General features: G+C 36.9%; 4 protein-coding genes across 7 annotated transcripts in view; 1 reads left to right on the top strand and 3 right to left on the bottom strand.

The window, feature by feature from the left end:
• The window catches only part of LOC128264786 (uncharacterized), a 76,178-nt gene extending 55,245 nt beyond the window's left edge, over nucleotides 1-20,933 (bottom strand). Inside the window, exon 1 of the mRNA XM_053000451.1 lies at nucleotides 20,054-20,933. Within this exon, the coding sequence (XP_052856411.1) occupies nucleotides 20,075-20,824 (750 nt within the window). The 5' untranslated portion in view covers nucleotides 20,825-20,933 and the 3' untranslated portion in view covers nucleotides 20,054-20,074. The remainder of the gene's footprint in view (nucleotides 1-20,053) is intronic.
• Nucleotides 371-23,370, top strand: part of LOC128264776 (protein gone early) — a 31,696-nt gene continuing 8,696 nt past the window's right edge. Inside the window, exons 1-4 of one of the 4 annotated variants that reach the window (XR_008268766.1) lie at nucleotides 371-726; nucleotides 6,895-7,336; nucleotides 8,410-8,760; nucleotides 8,820-8,984. Coding sequence is in view for 3 of the 4 variants with exons in the window: in XM_053000436.1 (XP_052856396.1) it covers nucleotides 7,015-7,336; nucleotides 8,410-8,760; nucleotides 8,820-8,984 (838 nt within the window). In the remaining variant the exon portion in view is untranslated. Of the gene's footprint in view, nucleotides 727-6,737; nucleotides 6,788-6,894; nucleotides 7,337-8,409; nucleotides 8,761-8,819; nucleotides 8,985-23,370 lie in introns of those variants that run through there. The other 3 variants (XM_053000439.1, XM_053000436.1, XM_053000437.1) reach the window with 3 other exon arrangements.
• LOC128264784 (keratin, type I cytoskeletal 9) lies at nucleotides 10,028-11,488 on the bottom strand. Its single transcript, XM_053000449.1, is given in 4 exon segments — nucleotides 10,028-10,415; nucleotides 10,474-10,790; nucleotides 10,792-11,339; nucleotides 11,421-11,488. Coding segments are annotated over 4 exon segments (1,209 nt in total). The 5' UTR covers nucleotides 11,436-11,488; the 3' UTR covers nucleotides 10,028-10,086.
• Nucleotides 16,255-17,457, bottom strand: LOC128264789 (uncharacterized). The gene has a single exon (XM_053000456.1). It carries the CDS (start codon nucleotides 17,199-17,201, stop codon nucleotides 16,521-16,523), a length of 681 nt encoding a protein of 226 aa, XP_052856416.1. The 5' UTR covers nucleotides 17,202-17,457; the 3' UTR covers nucleotides 16,255-16,520.

Here is a 23,370-nt window from a genome sequence, read left to right as displayed (position 1 = left end):
TCTTTAGCAGTTATTTTTCAAAGGTAATTAATTGTTTGGCATTATTTCTTTAATGGCAATAACAACTGATTTTAGTAGCATTATTTTTGTTTAATCATAATGGTAAATGACTCTTATTGCTGAAAGACACACCGCTGGTACATTTTTGAAATAAAAAATATATCTGTAAAATAAAACGGAGTCCAGATGTCATTTATTTAGTTAAATTAAATTATTATTACTCCCCAGGTAGCGAAGACATACCCCAGATATCGAAGACATACTCCGCAGTTAGCAAAGTGTGAGAGAAGGCACAACATCTTTCGATATTACCGATTTCTTGAGAACATACCGTCGAAGTCATCGATTATACCATCGACGTTTTGTCACCTCTAGATTTAACTGCAATCATTTGCTTTCCGTCGTTCCCCGTTTAAATATAAGAAATCGTTCCATCGCCGCGAAAAACTACAAAAAAAAAACTTAAACCAAAAACACAAATACAAATAGTACTACAATCAAATAAAAACCCAGGACAACCCTGTTTTCATTGAGGGGCGAACATAGCGGCTTATTCGCTTATTGTTGTTGCAGAGCGCGTAAAAATTCAAAGCAATTCTCCAAAAATCCGCGCTTGTTTGTTTTGTTGTTTTTTTTTCGAGTGTGAGTTTCGGAAATACAAATATCTGTTTTAATCGTGGCGCCATGCTAAAATTTTGGAATGCTAAATGAGCTATAAACAAAAAGGTAAAATCCAGCGATTTTCCTTCTGCATTAAAGGAATTTCCCATCTTGTGTGTGTGTGTGCATGGGTGAGAGTAAATGTAAGCGCACTTCAAGCCACCGTTTTTTTTGTTGTTGTTCGAAGGTGGAAAAGTGTCGCAGTGTGTGTGTGTTTGTGTGTATGAAATGCCGGTAGAACCGGTTTTGCAAGTGGCAAAGCAAAAACAAAAAGAAAATAAAAAAAACGATCAGATACTTCGTTCTCACGTCGATCGGTATTACGATCACGAATTTTGTCACCTAATTGCGACAAATAATGTTCAAACAGCGTTTGTTTTGCACAAACATTGAATGGCTGTTATTGATGATATGGACAGAAACGTGTACTTCTTCTTAAAACAGCAAATATGGCTTCAGTTTTAAAGAGATTTATTTTAAGACTCAACGAAATTTATGATCATTTATTGTTTTGAGAAATTTTAACTTGCAATTTCGAACACATTTTTATGTTGTTGAATAAAATATCGTGATCTCTTTTCGTGTAATCGCATAAACAGCAATAACGACAATTCTGTGTCGCTCTCTCTTTTTCAGTCTCTTCCTTCTCCTTCCCCCCTGAATGCGCTTGTGAACGTGTATGTGTGTGTGTTGCGCCTGCGTGTCAATTCTTTTATTTTTGTTTCCGAAAATTCCCGTAATTAATGCGTAAGAACGTGCGTCCCGAAAACAACAACAAATCATAATTAGTAATTAGCCGTGACATTGAGTAAACCGTAAATCACCTTGATCTTGGGCAGGAATCTTTAGATTTTACCTCATGATTGGAAATTATTCAGTTGTCGTAATCCACAAACGTAAAACAAATCTATAAGAATATAGGAATTAAATCAACAAAAGTTAAGGTACAACAAAGTAAGGAACAATGTTATTGTATCTCATGGTTATTATTTTCAAAGTTTAAAGAACTGAATACAGTTTAATCTTGTTTGTATAAAAGTTGATGCTTTAGTTCATAAAATCTTTACAATTCCTAGAAGATAGAAAGACATTTTTATATACAGTCAATTAATCAAGCTAATTTAGTTTAGTTTCTCCCTTTCAATAATTTGTTTTCTAATTTGTTTTATTTTGCCGATAATTATATAATTTTAAGTGCTTCCTGTTACCATTTTCCAGACCAAAATTGATGGTTTTTAATGGTGCTTATATTTTTTTTCCTCTGCTTCCGTTTTGTCCCACTTCTTTTTTGGATTACCGTTATGAATTGCATTTTGAACATGTGCAAGTGAACCCGCTGTTTTTTTTTATTGTAGACCCCATTGTTATGCTCACGCTCGAAAGCAATTGGGTCCACTAAATCCCCAAAACTCCCCCGTATTTTGTACCTTTCTTTTTTACCTTCGCCCGCATTCGGCACTTCGTCATTGTCTCCGCGTCGCTCGTTACGCACTTTTTTGTTCATCGAACAAAAAATAAAACACTCGAAAAGCTAACCTTAACCGCACCTTTTTCCATTAAACGTTTTACGGATTCAACTTTGCGCTCGAGTGGGTTTTGAATACGGAAGCTAGGATCGGAAAGAGATAGCTTAGCTTAATGACTCACCGACTTGGTTAATAAAATATGATTTGATGCAGTTTCTTAGGTTTTAATAAATTTTTAAGTAGCTTTGGCTACTTTTCTAAAAATCAATATAATACTCTTTTTAGATCATTAAAAGTTATTAAGTATTTTAATAATTTCAAAACAACTGATCCCAAATTTTGGATGTTTAATAAAAGTGCTACTCTAAAAACTAAAATCAAGTATTTTAAACAAGATTGAAAGATAATTGCTTGTGAACGTTTGGTAGAACAGGTTTGTAATATTTAAATAGTTTATAGAACAAATGATACATTAACTATTTTATTACCTTAAATGTACATACATACATCCAAATCTTTAATAAATGGTTTGTAAACAAAAATTATAACCAAATATGCAGCTTAAGCTTTTACTCATTTTGTTTGTACCGATTGTGCAAAATAGCTGCAAGCATTCTCTGCCGGCTCAATTAATTACATTTTCATGTTTAGAGTGTTTGCTCGTTCGAAAGCGAAGTTGCATAAGCAAACATTTTCTGTTTCCCCTCGACCTGCAGTTCTCAATTTGTCGACTTTTTAGTGGCTTCGACTAGTTGACGACAAATTGTTGACACATTTAACAACTGATTGCGATGGGTGGTGGGTGGTTTCGGGGGTGCGACAAGGCTATCATCGCACCCAAAGCTGCCCAATCAACACTATTGATAATACAAGCGACGATCGACGTGCCATTAACTCAAATTAAATGTCAATAGCGGGGAACAAAAAATATATAAATTAGGCCCGGCGGGTTGGGTGAACAAATCGCTGTCAAAATACGCCACACTCAATTAGCCACAAAGTCAAATTGATTTTCTAATTCCCTGTACTATTTTGTATGGCTAATATCTGTTTAGCGCACGTCAAAATTGTCAGAATAAGGCGAAAAGTATGATTTTATAATTCCCAGTATTATTTTTTAATGCCTGCCAAACTGGTCAGCAAATTTATGGGCCCTCCCTATCTATCTTTACTTTTTGTTTGTTATCTGTTGAGATTTATATGGTCGGTCATGATTTATGCGCCGGGCATGTTCAAATATGGTAACCATAACCGTAACCCGAACTGGAAAGGAAATAAATAGGAGGGGAAAGTCACTTTTTGGATCCACAAAAGAAACACCGATTTTTACGAAGGCGGGGAGCGGAAATATTAAAGCCGAAAAGTGAATACAAAACATATGCTGAGAATAAATAATATCTTCATTTCATTCTGTGAAGATTTATTGGTTCTTAATTGTAAAGATGACAATACCATTTTAAAAAAATTTCTCAAATGAAAAGTGCCTTGTGTAAATTGAACACGTATGTTTGCCAAAGAAGCCTGTTTAAAATATTTTAGGTATCGAGAAGGAAATGTGATACAAGCAAGAATCATTTTCTACAAAACAAAAATGATTATTTCAAAAAAAAAAAAAAAAAAAAAAACGCTGACTCGCACTGACTGAGCTCCCCCCTCAATGCTTTGATTTTATTGAAGTCATTTTATCTCCGACTGCCAGGGAATTTTCCACACCTCTTCACTTATCTTACATCCCCAATCGAACTGCGTCTCAACTTTCAATTGCGCTTCGCTCGAGAATAAGAATAATAATACAGAATCCACCCCATACTAAATGACGTCGCAGCTTCTTAATATTTTCTAGTGGCTGAGACAAACTCTGCTTCAGTTTCAGCTTAAGTCGGCTTTGTAATCATCACCCCCCTGCGACCCCATAATCGAATCAAGCCAAATAAGCATAAATCAGACTTCTGACAAAAAAAAGCAAAATCAAAGCAATTGCAACTTGATAAAGACCGATGAAATGGAGCTCTGTTTGGGGCTTGTATTACTGCTGCACATATGGAGCGTGTGTCCCCAATAGTTTGTTCTTTTTTGAAAATTTGCCACAGCGGCAAAAGTTCTTTGAGCAGCTTAAGTGTCCCATAAAAACGGAGAAATACAACTCGTTTTCGCACAAAAAAAAAACTTTAAAAAAAAAACTGCAAAAATATGACTAGCAAAAAGGGTTGAAAGTAAGTATAGAAATTTCGATTAAATTATGCGGAAGCATTAAACAGCAGTGTAAGAACCTAAACCAACACAAAACTCCAAGGTACTATTTGTGTACTTAAAATTTTTGTTCTCTTTCATTGAATACTCTGTCCATAAAGGAATTAGATCTTAGCATCTTTTAGTGTATCATCCAGGTGTATCTTTATGTGACTTCTTATGTGACTTGTAAAGATCTTATCGCTTAATATAGTTTCTAAGTAGTATGGGGTTAAGTGTTCTCTCAGCATTACTCAACAACCTGAGATAGCCGAGTAACACCCAACCCTTCGCAACCTTCAGTTCCTCAAGTGGCCATATTAGGCTATGCAGATAAAGTCCGAGATAATACAAAGATAAATGTTTATGAGGTACCGAATTTTCCCCACAAAAAATTCTATTTAATATTTTAATTAAACACTTAGGCAACCTATAAAATAATCTTAAAGAATTTTACAAAATTGTTTTAAGCTAACCGTGAAATATATAAAAGTTAGACTTATCAGGGGCAAAAACGGGGAGAAGGCCTTAGTAGCAACGCCTAGAAATGAGCAATGTATTAGGCAATAATCTCAACTCGATAAGATAAGCAATAGCAGTCTTCATTGCTCTTTTTCAGTTCTATTTCCCTTACTTTTTTTTTTAGCCGGATCCTCACAACTGACCACAACTTATCGCTATTTTGGGGGCTCTAGAGATTAGCAGGGGCTTGAAAAATATAATCTTGATTGAATATCGGAAATTTTAAAAATGCCTTTGCGCTGAGGGTTCTTTTAATTAAATTTAATTATGATTCACAAAACAGTAATCTTAGTTGACTGTTTTCAAAAACAGATAACATTTATATAGAAAGAGAATAAGAGCTTGCCTACCAAACCATAAAAAAAAGGAATGAATGCGAACTTGAGAGAATTGCAAGGTATATTTCTATTTAATTATAAATATTTTACACTAATGTTTTTAAGAGAATTTCATCATTATTACTAAATCAAACAATTAAATTTGCATACACATAATATTAGTAAATAATTATTTATGAAAAATGTATAGCACAACCTGCTAGCCATGCAACTTGCTCATCATGTGCTGATGCTCAAATTGCGCTTCATAAACTCTCGCGTGCATTGCAGTTTCATAATTAACCTGCTGCCTCCCCTTTTTTTGTGTGGGTGAATTGGCTGCTTTCCTCGCAGATTAAATGACAAACATGCTATACGATTTCACAGGGAAAACAAAAGCTGGAAAAACTATTTCAAGTCTAGCATAACCACAGAGAAACAAAGGCAAGTGACGCCCTCTGTCGGTCGGCGAAGCGAAACTAAAGCAGCCTACCAATTCAAATAGATACCATTTAAAGATCGTGCCACATCCATTGATTAGACCAATCCATCTGTAACAAAATGCAGTACAAGGCTATAAAATAGTAGAATACATGGTCTGAACGATTTTCACAACAATTCCCAGTCAATCTAGTAATATTTATTTATTCCTTACAGTTTCTAAACCTTTTGAACTTTCCAAAATATTTATTCTATAATGAATACCAAAAAACTTTAATTAATTGGCTAGACAGATTTTTCGTGCAATTACCAATTAACCTAGTTGAATTTTAAGACTGCTGAGACGCCGCTTCATTTTTAATTATTTGCACGTCTTTCAATAGAAATTTATGCTTGTCGCAAAATAAAGCTCCAGACAAATGACTTTCTGTCTCTTTTCCTTTCTCTTGGATTTCTCCCTCCCACTTATTCGGATATATATTTTTGCCAGTCGAAGACTTTAGCCAGTGCAAATTGCCAGCAATTGTTGTCAATTTAAAATTGAAAAGAAGTCAAATGTTGAACAAGAATGCATGCAACATATATGCGGCTAAAGATAGATATATATATCTGCCGATCTTATGTACTTATTCGCTTTGAAACAGTTGCGGTGTATCTTGTAATATAATTGTTTTAATTTAAACATTTAAAATAAATAATTTTTTGTAAATGTAACCCACATATCACTGTAAAAATCCAATGTCAAATATTTGTTTTTAATTACCAAACTTTAATTTTTTACACCATACATTTATTTTTTTGTTTCAAATATTAAAGGAATGACAAACGCTACAAAAAATACAATAATTGATTTAAAATATTGAACTAGCACATTTAATTTATTTAACAATGCCTACAAAATAACATTATATGTTATGTATGTCACATATGTCCCATATATTTGCACATTTACACGTTTTTCTAACAACTATTTAGTGCCATTTTTTTGACCTCGGCTGTGTATCTGAGACATCAAGTGGCTGCTATCTCTGGGCAATTTTCACTTATCTCCGATGCTCCACATAACGAAAAGGTTTCTTTATTGCCAGAGGTACATGGGTGGTTGGGTGTATGGGGTCTACGAGCGTATAGCCCCGTATATCATGTCTCAAGGTAATCTTTTGATTATCAAGACGGTTAAGCCGTCTGGAATTCGGTGTATTTTTCGCATTGAGAAATAGTGAATGATTTCCTTGTTGTATTCTCTCTTTCACTTGCAGAGCTACCTACTAACTGATTAAAAATGCCGAACCACCTGAATTGAAGGGGAGACGACACGAAGAGATCCGCGAGAGGCGACTAGCACCAGCTAGGGAAAATCGAGGGGAATATCATCCAAAATGGCCATCAATCAGGGCAAGTACAAGCCGACGATCTGCGCCATCGACGAGGTGGATGACCGCAGTTTTAAGCTGCACAACAGCCAGGACGAGATTGGGGGCAAGCAGCAGCTGCAGCAGATCGAGGGCAGCGAGACGGCTCCGCTGACCACCAATCAGCAGAAGTTGCACATGGACGACGGCTCCCATCTGACGCCCAAGGATCTGGAGGCGGCGCGACAGGATGCCCTTAACGAGGTGCCAGGTGGCGGTGGAGCCGGCGGCAGGACTCCAGCGGCGATCACACCCAACTCCACGCATCCCTCGGCCAATGGATTGCGAGGTGAGGATCTGTCATCAATATCCATTCATTTTCCATTCAAAATCATTAAGTTCAAACAGGGTGGAGCTGAAGCATGAACAAGATTTAAGAATGTTTTGTTTTTTATTTCAAACAAACCTACCTTATTAAATTAAATGTAAAATTTAAAACAAGAAAGGAAACAAACTTGATACATCCAAAGCTTATATACCCTGCAGCTATTGCATAGTATAAATTAATTTTTTTAAATTTAAACCAGTAATTCTGAAACAATAAGCCATTACTATATATCGAGATATTTTATATTATTATGCTATCCATGCATAAATCGATCGTTCTGTAATAATAAACCACTACTAGATATCTAAATATATTTAAAAACAAATGCGAGGTTATATTTTTTTCATATATTTTTTTAATAATCCTGACTCAAATTATATTACCCTCTCCAAAGTTACAATACAGTTTAGTTTCACATTTAAATGTTGCGCTCAATGTTCTTTAAAAATATATATTAATCTATAATATCAACTTAAGTATACAAATCGCATTATTTGGATTCTATAATTTAAAGGAACTCTTAAAAAATAACTTTAATAAGCATAGCAAATGTAGGTTGAGATTGAGGATTAAAAAAATATCTTCAACTCAATCTGATTTTTGAATGCCTATTGGATTATTATTAAAAAGCAGCTTTGTCCAATTTTGTTACTTTTAACAATATTTGTTATATTTTTCTTTTGCCTAAAAATTAATTTATTTAGAAATTTTACAAATAGTTTTGATTATAAAGTAATGATTATTAGTTTTTGATAATAAAGCGTTCTAAAAAATTTATAAAGGCCATACAAATTGAACAAATATTTAAAAAATTGTTTACTGAAATAAATAGTTGGCCATATATTTTAGCGGAACAATTAGGAATGAACGCAAATGTGATGTTTTAAGAAAATTTTAGTGTTTTTCTAATATTAAAATCAATCAAACTCGATTGAGTTTTTTCGTGGAAATGCCCATATATTTTAAGTTAGTGTTGCATCCTCATTTCATTAATACTCACGATTTTCGTATCCTTGGCCATTGCCCGATGACAGCCTTGCTGCTTCCAGGCCGACGATCCTTTGACGCGCTGATGAGCCTGTCGCGCAAGCGGCGCATCCTGTACGTGACCACCGCCTGCCTGTGCGCCCTGCTCCTGCTGATCATCATTTTGCTGCTGGCCTTCTGGCCGGAGGTGCCCTTCTATCTGCGGGCGCCACTCTGCCTGGAGAAGGAGTGCGTGGAGAGCAGCCGGCAGCTGCTCCTCTGGGCCAACACCTCGAAGAGTCCGTGCCACGAGACGTACGAGTGGGCCTGCGGCAACTTTGCCAGCGACTATGCCAATCACGACTACTTTGTGATCAAACGCGGCGAGTGGAACTACGAGACGTACAATGAGTATCAGGGTGAGCTGCGGTGTATTTATATTCAATAGGTATTATTCATTTTACATGCCATTTCGCAGAACTCAATGAACTGAATCGCTTTATATCGATGCTGCCAAATTCTGGCGAGGGTGCCTATTCCGTGGAGTCCACGGTGAGCAGTCTGTATCGGAGTTGCCGTGAGATCGATTCCCTGGACAAGAGCCAGTCCGATCTGCTCCTGAAACGAGCCATCAACGCAGTGGGTGAGTACTTCGATTGGTTATCTTTTGTGTTGGTGGTTATAATGCATAAAAAAACCTCAAATTATGGCATAATCTTAGAGCTTTGTAAATATCCTCTGCGCTATAAAGTTTTATTTTTTTTTGATGATGTATATTATTATTTGGGCTTATGTCATTTTATAATGTTTAAATTGCTAGGTTCTATAAGAAAATAATCTTAATATTCAATTTTTATACGTTCATTGAACTTGTACATAAAATGTATAACATACTTTAAGGCTCCTCGTTTAAAGTGTGACTGAAATTGACAAAAATTAAAAGAACTCTTTTAAGATTAAATTATTAAAGCTATTGGGTCTAACGATATGTACATCACATGTTTTCGTAATTTAGAAACATTTAAAAAAACTGGGTACACACTGAAAAGGTAAGCATCTTTTTAATTTAAATAGGTTTTAATGGGAATATAAAAAGAACGATTATAATAGAGTCTTAATTTTGTATTCGAAATACAAACTTGGTTGTTTTAACATAAGATTATCAACATCCTTATATTCCTTGATTAAACTTGATACAAATAAATCTAATACAGTTATAAATAATGAATAATTACTTATTGCAAACAATATTCTTTTGAAATGATGTAGTTTTATTTTTTTACACACAATAATTATTTAATAATATCATTTAATGTGACAAATCTTTAAGATTTGAACCAAAACAACATTTGTACATGTTTTAAATATCATAAAAAGAGTTTCAATTTTATTTGTCACGAATAAGTTTAGGACCCCAACAAACATTTTTTTTATAATATTTTTTTTTTTTTGGACCAAAATGTGTTTAAGTGTAGAAATCATTCAACCTTCTAAAAGAGTAGAAAAATCAGACTACATTAAAGGAAACCCTGGGTGGTCTATATTTGTAGGCAATATATAATTGCGTATGCTTTGGAAGATTTTGTTTAGATGTCTGTCTATAGTTTAATTTCCGCTAAATTAAAAGTAATCTTCATTTATATTCTTCTATTTCGTTAAAAATTTATTTATGCTTTCAAAAAAAAAAACCATTGACTATTGCATCACTGTACATAAAAATTGTTGCTACGAGTTCACGCGAGTGATCATCTATTTGCCGTGGGTGGCAGATAGGTGGCACTCTGGGCGTTCTTGATGATGGTGCCGCCGGAAATGGCTCCTCCGGTGTGTCCGCCAGAGATTCCACCGGAGCTGCCGCCGGAAGTCGAGGTGTAGCTGCCGCCAGTGGAGCCAGTGGAGCCGGAAACGAAGTGAGAGCTGCCGCCAGTGGAGCCAGTGCCTCCGGAAACGAACTGAGAGCTGCCAGTGCTGGCGGCGCCAATAGCACCACCATCCAAGATGCCAACCACCGACTGAGCAGGGGCCACTCCGCCATCCTGGTGCTCCGAGGTGCCCTCGATCCTGTCGTATTCGGCTGTAGAACAAGAAGGATTAGTATGGAATTCATTAATGCCATCTTGGCGCTTACTCACCCTGAATCTGCTGCTGGGCATGAGAGGCCTCCGCATCGGTCTTGTACTTGATGAAGAAGACCTCCGGCTTGCTGGGCACCGTGGGTGCGGGCGTGGCAATGTCGTTGACCTCCAGCTGGTTGTCCTTCTTGCTGAGCACATAGATAACGGTCTTCTCCTCCTTGGGCGCATATTCGGCGGACAGCTTGACATTGGCATTGCTCGAGGATGGGGCCTTGATGAAGACCACACGGTAGTTCTTCTGGGGACGTCCAATCACCAGATGCTTGGAACGCTCCAGATTCTCATGCTCTTCGGGTGCGGCGACGGTAAGAATGCTTGTGGATGATGGGCTCCTGGAAGCCGCGCTGGACCTCCTGCTCCTGCTGCTGCTGGTAGCTGGGTGCCTGATAGCCGGCCAGAACGCCAAATCCAATGTTGGGCGAGGGTCCAAAGCCGGTAAAGGAGCTGCCGGAGCTGGAGCCGCCATAGTTGGAAGCTCCCTGACCACCAGTCGAGTAGGTGGCTCCCTGACCGCCAGTTGAGTAGGTGCCTCCCTGACCACCGCCAGTTGAGTAGGTGGCTCCATGACCACCGCCAGTTGAGTAGGTGGCTCCATGACCACCGCCAGTTGAGTATGTGGCTCCTTGGCCGCCATAGTGGCTGACAGCCTGGGGCGCAGAGGAACTGCCCACCAGGGAGCCAACGCTGGCGGTCTGGAATGCACCCAGCGGACCATAGGAAGCCACCGAGGAGTGGCTGGGGGCGGCCAAGAAACCGCCACCACTGCTGCCTCCACTGGAGGTGGTCAGGGAGCCAGAGACTCCACTTCCATAGTTGTAGCCCTGGGGCTTGGCCTGACTGAGAGCCACCAGAGTGCAAAGAGTCTAGGAACAGAAAAAAACAAAAAAAATGTGTATTTGTAATCCTCTGATTTAATCCTGTGGTTAATCCTTCAGTTAGCTTACCACAAATAGACGCATGTTGAGTGGTTTTCAGTTGTTTGCTTAATGATGCTCTCCCTTGATGATTTGTGGCCTTTTATAGCCCGAATATTGGTTCCTCCGCTTCTTACCATTTTCTATAATTTTTTTTTCTCCTCGCCGGTTTAATTAATTGCTCAATTATTTGACTATGCCCCGAACCTCTGACATTGACTTGTTTGTCAGACCCTCTCTGTCGCACGCAGCGTTGCCGTCTCTTTCGCGCTTCCTTTAATGTGACTTGTTGTCCATCGATGTTCGTTTTGTTTCTTTTCGGGGCGATCATAAATCATAGTCGAATAGTCGAATATATATTTGACTATTTGCCGGTCGACGAAGTTCATCGCAGGTGGATCAATATCAATATCGATTCCAATTCCAAACCAACAACACACACCACACGAAATTCGGTTGCATTTTTTCCGTTTTGTCGCATTGTTTCGTGATTGTCTACCCTCCATTTTCAAGTTGTATGCAAAATTTTGCATAAAATCCTCGCTTGATTGATTGCTCTTTTGCGGTCTATCACGTATGGCGATATGTAGGAACGTGTTTATGACTTAATTTGATCAGCATTGGGAAGTCAAGCGCGTTTGTAGCTATTGAAAGTGTACGGCTTTAATTCTTTATCATGTTGGTTCTTAAGGGTACGTTACGTAATACATTTTACTCAATTGCCTCGTTTTTCTATTAGTGTCTATACATTTGTTTACATACATATTTTCATTTTTTCTCTTTAATAAATATTGGATACTTAAACAAGAAGAAGGTTTGATTTTATTAAAATAATCGGTTGAGGTGGAATTTTAAGACCAACAAATTTTGTACACAAAATTTGTTTTTAATACACGTTATATATTATTTAAAAATATAGAGCATACTGCGTTTGAAAGGTAATAGAATTTCCCTGGTTATCCCAAAATCCTTGTTTTATTAACAAATCTTATTTTGCAGCACTTGAAGGGGATTTCTTAAAGAAAAAGTCTATTTTTTTGTCAGAACTATTGGTTTGGTAGTTTTGGCGCAAAGTTCACCCACTCTGTAAAAAACATTCGTGAAAAAAATAGGCATAAAGGCGAACATAAAAATGCGATCTCAGTATTATTCCTCTTTTCTTGAAATCTTGCCACAACCAGCTCGAAATATTGTGGATTAAAAACAATAAAAATTAAAAATATTAAAAAGCAATAATTTTAAATAAATACGACCCTCTAAAGACTTGAAATGTAAAAAAAATAGTTTTTTTCCATTTTTCATTAAATTTCTAACATAGTTTATGTACATTACACATGCGTTTGCTTAGTAAAATATATATTTTTATTTTTTTTGTCAACGGTGCTTACATGTTCTTTTTTAGTTGTGTATCAGCTAATGCAGATTTAAAGGTCGTCTGCTCCAGGATTGGTTTTTCCGCTTTGGGACAGGCTACTTTCACGATTCGATTTGATTTCCTCAATTTTTTCCAACGCTCATCGCGATCGCTTTTAACTTTTTGCTCCCTAGAAAGGAAAACAAAAGTTATTTCATTTTTGCTCATTTCTATTGCGGATTTGAAGGCACTTCTCCCTCTCGGACTTGTGCTCATAAGTCAGCGTGTTGTAAAGCTTTTTGTTTGTTCTATGGAAAAAATTCAGCACGGTGCACATGGTTTCCATGGTGTTTCGATGCCAGTGGTCTGTGCTGATGCGGCAGAGGTCCGGGAACATGATGGTCCTGATGACGGCATGGTTCCCTGCAATGAGCTTAATTAACGTCCAGTTTCCCCACAGATTCAGAATCGGCTAAACTACCTTAAATGTTGGGAACGGACCAGTATTACTTTAATACCACATAGACAACTTTCAACCTAGTTGCAATTTTATAATACAAAACACTTATATTAATGACATTGGTGGACTTCTGGATCAAGATGTATTATATATAGATTATAGACTTTATTTCTATATCTTATAATAAAGCAAAGTTATTGCTGGGCTTCTTTATTTGCGAGTAAATATTGTAAATAAATTTTGTTCGTAGTGGAAAAGACAGTAAGGCAACTTTTTAATTCCACTTTAATGTCACAAAACAATGATTCTAATTTCTATTTCTTTAATTACATTTTGAGTGAGTTTAAGTTGTCGTTGGAAAGAGTGTAAGGCCGACCCTTAACTGAATAATTGTGCTCGACACGCATTTGGCGACCTGGCGGAACAACGGATCATGGATTTTGACAAACTTCTACTGATCAATCTCCAGCAGAATATCGTTGATCTCGTCTAGGAATATAACCTCCTTCATGGTGCATGTTTTGGGCCAGAACTTCAAGAGGCCACGCACATCAAGTTCGGTAAGGAGTGAATCCTTGTCGAATTGATTGTGGTACCTTTTCAGGTCCTTGAGTTTGTGCATCGGTTATATGATCTTAACCACTGACTGCTTGGACGATTCTAATTGAAGCTAAAACAGTCAATTGAAATACCAGACCAGAGAATATCGTAAACACCGGCAAAAAATACTCGACGAGAAGGTACAGGAGCTCTCCTGTTCCATTAATTTTCGTCGTTTCGTAAATATATCTATAAAATATAAAGTGGATATGTTGTCGTATAGAACTCCGCAATCCAAAAAACTTTATGTATATGGACATCCTGCATAGAAGACTGAGTAACAGGTTTTAAAATATGTGTACAGATGCTCCTGTGAGCTGTAGTAATTTGCTCAAAAGCATTGAAAATAATGTAATAGGTAATGTGATACTGTCAAAGCCGTCAATAAATATAGAGCTCAAAAATGGACTTTAAAAACCAAAAAAACCTTATATTACATACAAAATGTTCAGTTTTAATATTCATTAAACTCCAATAACTCAATTTTAAAAACTTAATTTGTTTTTAAAATTATCAAATAATTATAATTATAATTAAAAAAAAAACTTTCATTGCAGTGCTTTCATTTTCTTTAAGCGATTCTCTTTCTATGGTTTTTGCAACCATTTAAAGAAAATACACACTCACACAGGTGTTCACATTTCAAATTATAGCTTTACCCATCTTGATTGATGGACTCAATTTGTTTGCTGTCTTTGTTGGGCAAACAAATGCCTTAAAGAATTTGTTGGTTTTTTGTATGGTTCTTTTCTTTTCGCCGGTTTTTTTTTTTTTGATTTTTTCTTGTAGTTTTTGTGTTTGGTTCTTGGAATAGAACCTGCTTCCGCCATGGGACTTTAGTGTGACGTATTAAGCCATTGTTAACAAGAGCTTAATTATGTTGGCGGAATTAAATAGCATCACTAAAAGCATTATTATTTTTTGAGCCACAGGCGCAGCAATTTATTGGCATTGATTATAAGCTAGGCATAAGAGTATGAATTCTTTGTATGCTCTTGCATTTTAAAATCAAATTTAAAAATTCCAATTCATGTCTTTGAGATCATAATCATATTATGTATTTTATATTACACTTTCACATATAATTTGCATTTTAAACTAATCTCATTTTTGTGTGCTTGAAGCTATGCGTCTGCTAAATAAAACTTGTTGGTTTTCTGTTGTTGCAATGGCATTTCAATTATTGTTGGACTTTGTTTAAAATTTCCGCTTTGATCTTCGCATTTTTGACAAATCTTTGTTAGCCCATAAATTATATCATTAGTTTTGATACGTTGGCGGCATGGCAAACAAAGAGCCGAAAAGGATTTAAATCACCTCAAGAAAAAAAATAACGAAACAGGAAATACCCTAGGCACTTATATTATTTTAATATTTATTTATCTATCAGCTGTATAATTTTATAACATTTATTGACAGTATTTGGTGTTTTTTCATCGATTTTTATGCACCCAACAAAGGGTATCCGAAAATATGCATAGATTGTGTTATGTCATGGGCTATTTTTAGTTAAAGAGGCTAAAAGCAGAAATTCCAAAACCACAAATCGTCGGACGAGTGTTTCTTCTGTTTTGTTGATGAAAAATTTCAATATAATTGCCATAATTTGAATGCGTTTTGGGCAGGGCCGTTTTAGGGCTATTGTCTGTGTTTGCGCTTTTAGCCAAAACCAATGTGTGATTTATTTATATATTGTATTTTGGCCACCTTGGAAATGTAAATATTAGAGAGAAAAAAACGAAGGTGTGGAAAGGCACAGTTTTAGACCTAGAATCGCACTTTTGGGTTTTCAACTTTTCGCCACGACCTTGGTTTGTTTAATTTTTTCCCCAGCCACAAAGATTAATTGCTGCCAAATTGTTGCTGCTGCCAATCAAAAAAAGGTCGCCCAGTTGATGCCCAAAATTGGCTTCGAAAATCCCATTAGTTAAATGCAAATGCAAATAAATCCAAAAGAAGATAAACAAGCCAAGCCAAAGTGGAGACACATCATAAAAAACTGCATTGCCGTTTTGCGGTTTCTTTTTTCGGTTGCGACTTGCAAAATTTATGCGAATTTTTCGATTTTGGCAAACTATCCATTTTAGACGAAAGTTTGAAGCCCCTGCGTCTCAGAAAGTGCTGTGAATTTTGAATTTTTGAAGGCGCGGTAGATACATACTTTTATTTATAAAAAGAAAATGTACATTTTATCTTTTACAGCTTTAATTTGTTTTACAAATAAAGACATGTGGCTTTTTATTTAAAATTCTTTATTATCCTCTTGTTTTCATTTAAACTTCATTTTTTTTATACATTCTTGATGTATATATTATTCGTTAAACTCATTTATATATTTAACAATGTTTTGTTTATTGAACAAAACCATTTCTTGGGGAAGTATGTTGTACATTTCTTTAATTTAGTTCTAAAAATTGTATCTAAAAATTTCGCTTTAGTATAGACAACCAATAAGCCGTTTGCAAAACCTCTTTGAATTCCTTCCTCGCTTTTGTCACAGGGTCAAAGCACTTTTGCCAATATCTTTATACATAAATCGCAAATCAGATAAAAAAAACTTGCAAAAATTATGTACAACAAAAAAGCTGGTAAAAGAAGCCATTTTTATTTACGCGTTCGCCAAGATTTGTGATAAATACGTTTGTGGAAATGGCTTATCAATTAGATGCAAATAGCATGGAATATTCAACGAGCAGTGGCGGATATAAGCGGAGATTTAGAAATATCGTTCCGCTGGCGCCAAAACTGTAGAGATGGGTCTATCGTAGTGATATCCAGTCGATTGGCCTGGAACTTGGTAAGTAGCTGCTTGATATTGAGATGTACTTAGAGCGCCAACCACCGATTTAATGGGTGCCACATAGGGTGCAGATATTTCCGTATTTCCGCCAAGTTGATCGTACTGCGTTTGGATTTCCTTTTGAGCAGCAGCCGCTTCATCGTTCGTTTTATATTTGATGAAGAACACATCCGGCTTCTGTTCGGCCTGCGGTTTTTCCTGCGGCGCTACAATGTCTGTGGCCTCCAGTTCCTGTTGCTTCCGGGTCAAAACATAGATCACAGTTCGCTCTTCCTGGGGCGCCAACTCCGCCGTGTACTTCACAGGCTGACTATTTGATCCCGGCGCTCGAATAAAAATCACTCTGTAATTCCTGCGCGGCTGTCCGATGACCAAGTGCCTTGTTTTGGGCTCCGAATCCTCGGGATCTTCGGCGGGTGAGATGCTATAGAACTGTTTGGTTATGATGGGCTCCATGGCTGGACTCGATGGGGGTGGTGGTGGAAGATAGGAACGCGATCCTTGAGCCCAGGACAGACTTATCAACGACAGGGAAAACCACACAACTATGTTCAGCATTTCGCGAATTTCAGAAGACAACTGATTCGGGTTTTCCATCTCAGCTTCACTTTTAAAAGAGATCTACTTAGATCGCACAGCCTGATTGGACCAAAAAATTTGTGAAAATTAGCTATTTAACACACTTTTCCGACCACAAATCGCTCCATTAAAAGCTGCCAAAACAAAAGACTTGGGCAAACGAACTTGCGCTGGGTCAAAAATTAATTGTGCGTGAAAATGCGGGAATAGAAAGAAGCTGCCGAATTGTTATGTGCTCTCAGGGTCTCAGCATTTCATAATCAACATATTTTCATTATGCTTTGGTACAAAAACTGAACAAGCTTTTTGAATGTACATTTATTTAATTTAGTATTCACTTAAGATAACAGCTGTAAGATTATGTAAGTGCAATATAATTAATATTTCTTTTAGTTTTATAATATCTTACCAAAATCAAATTAAAGCTTTAATAGTTTTCTTTACACTTAATTATAAATGCTTAGATTTTCCCCTATTCGTTCTTTTCACCACCAAGTTCACGGCCTTGAACAGCCTTGAGAAATCACTAGAAGCCTCGATTACTCCAAAAAATCCCCATACTTAATCCAAAAACAATTAATTAAAGTTTGATGTTCCCTCTGCCCCGATTAGCTTCGGTTTTGACATACCTTTTCGTTATGCTCTTCTCACATCTCACCGATTTGCAGGTCATTTATCATCGGGTGGGATTTGGATTTTGATTTCGAATTGAATTTGAATTTTTGGGCGGGATGGATGAAGAAGTGCTGCCTATCGCCGGGGCGCAGCATTCAACGCCCTCACCGTTGACTAATGATCTTGGCCAACTCGTGCTCTGTTACCATCTGCATCTTTTGGCCAATTCCGATGCCGATTCCGATTCCGATTTCAGTTTCAGTTATTTGTATTTGGTTCGCAGCCTCGTCGCTGATTAGTAGATTAATTTGAGCTCTTTTTCTCGTTTTCGGCTCGTTGTTGTCAACAAGGGACAATTAAAATATCAACAATGGCTGCGGTATTGGCAACTGGTTCGATTGTGTGTGTGTGTGTGTGTGTTGTGTGTTGTGTGCATAGGATTTGCATAAATTGACGCGTAATTCCCACACTTTCATGTCGCATTTAAGCAAAATGGTACAGCTAATTTGATTTATGCTCGGTTTTATTAAGAAAAATTGTTTGGCCATACGCTGTGCATGGATAAAATGCTTAATTTTTGCTCCAATGAAGATGTTACTTGTAGGTTGTTTATAACTTGGTTTTATTCGGGTCATATCTAGAAGACTTTTAGGGAGGTTTACAAGATTAATTGGTTGTGTTGGGCAATTGGGCGTTTTGCGAATGACTAGGCTAGGACTACATCATTTTATTTTGTTTTATAACTTGTAAATTTTATTTCCAATTTGTGTTGTTGGGTTGAAGGTACCTACAAAACATCACGGCTTAAATCAAAAGTTGCAATATCGACGACATGTCAGTATAATATTAAAATAATTTTATAAATGGAATTTATTTTAATTAACTAGACAAATTAAAAATTTCCTTTGTTTGTGGTCAAAATAATAGTGATGGGAAAATATTGAGTGTTTATAAAATATACCTTTTTATACATTTTTCCTATACTTTCTTTGATATTATGTTTTCAAGGAGCTATCAAGTTTTTCAAGGAAATTGAAATCTGTTAATAATTGTTTAAAATTCACTTGTTTAATATACTGTAATTACATGATTTTTTTAACAACTCAAGAAAACCGCCATAAGTCCTCGTTCATCTGCACTTTCTATTGGAATACAATTATGTTTAATATATGACCTATTTTTTTTAATATTTAAAAATATAATACCCCTCATAAGTGTGGAATTTTATATTTGCCCCTCGCTTGCCGTTTTCCGTATTCTCACACAATTATTTATTGTTGCAATTAAATGTCAATTAATATAAAATGCCAATAAAGAAGATATAACTTCACTCATGTCCAAATTGGTTTGTACTTCGTTGTTTTATTTCCTCGGTTCAATTTCACGATTAGTGGAGTATCTTTTGGGTGCCATTAGCTCCGATTCAACATTAATCAATCGATCTTTGGTCCGAGTTTATGCAGCGTCAGTTTAATGGCCCAATCAAACCAACAAAAAGAGGAAAAAGCTAAAGCCAAAATATATAAAACTCTACTATTTAATTAAATTTGATGAGCTTATTTTGATTTCTCACTTCATTTAAGCTAATTTCTGTTGGAAATTTTGACGGCAGCTTTGGCTGCGTTGTGTTGTGTGGCATCGATTTGGATTCCGATTTGGATTTGGACATATTGAAATGTGACTGCTGATTTGAATATCGGGGAAAACAAAGCCGAAATGTTTCTGCTTCGATTTATTTTTGACTTTGACTTTGATTTGGATTTGGATTTCGATTTTAATTTAATTGCGCCGAAGAGACATTTCAATTTATTTATACGATTTTTATTAATTTTTTAAACGACTGACCTTAAGGCAGAGTGCACAAAGCAAAAGGGTAAAAACTTCTTTCATTCTTGTTTTTACGCATATTTGAGTATTATGAAATGAGAAAAAAATGAGGCAACCTTACTGGTTCCTGACTTACCTTCGCTTTTTCTTTGTAAAAAAAATGCATATTATTAATAACAATATTGTTATTATTACACCATAATAGCTTCATTAAAATAAGGTTTTGCAAATCAAATTTTATTGGGCTGTAGAATCTGTGATTTCACCAGGAACCCTTTAAGTATAAACACACTGCTTGATATTTTTTTTAATATAAGCTTTTTATTAACAACATTTCGATATAACAAAAAAAAAAATGCAAAAAAATATTGAGTGATTTCCTAAAAATATGCAACACAACAGGGGGTTTTTGTTTGAGGGTGATATACCATAGTGGTGCTCCCAATCCTCTAGTGCTTCAGCAAACTGGGCAGATACTGGGCACTGGGCGGCACTGCCGCCGGGCGATTGGCAATCTGGCGGTAATTGTAGCTGCCATCGGGATTCAGGCCATCCAGGCTGCCGATCACCGAGGTGATGGGGGCATTGTTGTCCTCCTGGTACTCGTTGGTGCCGCCCAGCTTGTCGTACTGGCCCTGGATCTCCTGCTGCGCCTGCTTGGCCTCGTCGTCGGTCTTGTACTTGATGAAGAAGACCTCCGGCTTGCTGGGCTGCGTGGGCGCCGGAGTGGCAATATCGCTGGCATCCACATCGTTATCCTTCTTGCTCAGCACATAGATGACGGTCTTCTCCTCCTGCGGCGCAAATTCGGCCGAGTACTTCACATTGGCATTGTCGCCGGCCGGCGCCTTGATGAACACCACCCGGTAGTTCTTCTGCGGACGTCCCAGCACCAGATGCTTCACCTTGCCATCGTTGCTGTGATCCTCGGGGGCCGACACCAGATAGAATTTCTTATTGATAATCGGAGCCTGGGTGGTGCTGGCCGGGGGCAGGTACTTGTCGCCACCGCGATGTGGCTGGATGCTGACCAGGCCGTTACCGATGCCGCCACCACCGATGCTGCTGCTGCTGCCGGCTGGCGAGGATCCGCCGCCGATGAAGATGTCCGAACTGGGCTGCTCGTAGCCGTACTGGGGACGAGCCTGGGTCAGAGCCACCAGGATCAGGCAGCTGACTAGCACTTGTTGGACGAACATGATTGGCTGACTGTACGTAATCCTCTGCTGGTGAATAATCCTTGGTTGTGTTTGTTTGGTTGCTTCGTTGACGAATTGCTGCGAGGCAATGATTGCATTTTGGGCCGCTCCACTTGTCTTAAATATGCTCCGGTTGTCCGTCCAATGGTCTGCCGCCTCTGTCGGCGTCGCCGTTGGCCGTTTATGCAAATGCAAATGCCGCATATAACATATAACCAAAGCTCTCGATCTCTGCGCCTATGGAGTCTTGCGGTCTGACCTAAAATTTATTCAAATTAGAACGAACGAACGCAGCGGCGGGCCAGGTACCGACACCGACACCGACACCGAATCTGAAACCAAATCCAAAACCAAATCCGAAACAGAAACAGAAACCATGGTTTACATTCGACAAAGAGTCTTCTCTGGCATTGAACTTGACTGGGCCGGCGGTGACCCTGGTTGACGACTGGGCATTGGGCATTCACAATGGATTAGCAAATATCTAAATATACCCACCATAACTTCTTCATAAGTTGGCTCTAAGCTGATGCGATACATACAAGCCTGCGAAAAGTATTGAATGGGTGGGCCTAGCGAATCTCATTAAACGGCACCTCATCATCACTGGCGGCATCAATCTTGGCCAGAAACACGTTTGCCTGGGTTTTTTTTTTCTACCGCGTGTCATTAGTTTCGGGCCTATTCGCCCATCAATTAATTTGCAAATACCTATAGCTGTTGGATTAATCAATGAATATTTTGGCAGTGAAATTATAAAATGTCTCGGCTATAATTAAAACTTTCGGGAATTGCAACAGGTTGAGGCGGTTCCTTTTTTTCAGGGAATTCTTAAGCCTTTGACTTTAAGGTTACTCATATTAATAGATAAAGTAAATATAAATAATTTGTATATTATATTTAACCATGTTTAAAGTTTTTACTTCGTTTTATTTATTGTTCACAATTTAACAGCATTTAACAATTTTATTAAACATTTGTCGATCTTAAAATTGTTAAGATTTCCCTATTTGTTTATTTTCTCCAATTATTTTCTCTGTTAGATTTCCCACCCGTTTTCTAATTGCTATTAATCATTTGTCTGTTCATTGGAAGTTTTCATTAATTGGTTCAAATTAGTTCTTCAATTAACATAAATAAATTAACGAAATAAAAGCTTATTCTTAACACTGAAATATATATATTTCTTTTTATTTTTTTTGTTATGTTTGATATAGCCGTTGCTAATACCAATTATTTACTTTGTTTTTATACCCTTGCAGAGGGTATTATAATTTCAGTCAGAAGTTTGCAACGCAGTGAAGGAGACGTTTCCGACCCTATAAAGTATATATATTCTTGATCAGCATCACTAGTAGAGTCGATCTAGCCATGTCCGTCTGTCCGTCCGTCTGTCCGTCCGTCTGTCCGTCTGTCCGTCCGTTTATATGCAAACTAGTCTCTCAGTTTTAAAGCTATCTGCATGAAACTTTCCCAAAAGTTGTCTTTCTATTGCAGGTAGTATATAAGTCGGAACGAGCCGGATCGGACGACTATAGCATATAGCTCCCATAGGAACAATCGGAAAAATAAATGAAAAAAAATTATAACTTTGCTGTTTTTTAATTTTTTTTTTTAGTTCTTCGACATTTAGTAATGGTTTAATATTTCAGAATTATGGTTTAAATTTTATCAAAATCGGACGACTATAGTATATAGCTCCCATAGGAACAATCGGAAAAATAAATGAAAAAAATTATAACTTTGCTGTTCTTTAATTTTTTGTTTAGTTCTTCGACATTTAGTAATGGTTTAATATTTCAGAATATCGGTTTAAATTTCATCAAAATCGGACGACTATATCATATAGCTCCCATAGGAACAATCGGAAAAAAATAAAAAAAACTTATAACTTTGCTGTTTTTTAATTTTTTTTTTTAGTTCTTCGACATTTAGTAATGGTTTAATATTTCAGAATATCGGTTTAAATTTCATCAAAATCGGACGACTATATCATATAGCTCCCATAGAAATAATACAAATATATAAAAATAACTATCTAATAATTGAGCTGCAAATTATCATAGTTTCAAGGTTTTTTTTTAGCACATACTCAAATAAATCATAATTTAAATGTTTTCAAAAGTATTTAATTAATGCAATAGCTGCAAGGGTATATGAACTTCGGCTTGCCGAAGTTTGCTTTCCTTCTTGTTTTGTATTTAATACACAAACTAACAACCTTAAATTCTAGGCGCTGGGCACATTTTGGTTCAAATTACAAAAATAAATAAATACTCAAGTTTTAACCTTATTTTATATCCAAATGATACATTTGCTGTAGGTGTAATTTGCAGTACCCTTGTATTTTTAAGATATGGTAGGATACAAAAAGTAATTTTATTGATTCTGAATTAAGACTAATTTAATTTCCGTTGCCTTAAGAGATCAACACGTTATCGCTTTGATTAGCCTTCTTGTTTACTTGACGGAATTTCCCACCGATCTCGATTTTTTGTCACCATAAATGGTGACCCCAACGCGAAATCGATCGCTGACTCAGCAGA

Source organism: Drosophila gunungcola, unplaced genomic scaffold (assembly GCF_025200985.1).
Source record: "Drosophila gunungcola strain Sukarami unplaced genomic scaffold, Dgunungcola_SK_2 000078F, whole genome shotgun sequence".
Lineage (NCBI taxonomy): Eukaryota > Metazoa > Arthropoda > Insecta > Diptera > Drosophilidae > Drosophila > Drosophila gunungcola.
Note: the sequence above shows the minus strand (reverse complement) of the source record. Positions and strands in the feature narration are given on the sequence as shown.

Bases quoted from the DNA above. Each gene is read 5' to 3' on its own strand.
- LOC128264789 (XM_053000456.1), bottom strand. From the start codon at position 17,201: ATGGAAAACCCGAATCAGTTGTCTTCTGAAATTCGCGAAATGCTGAAC.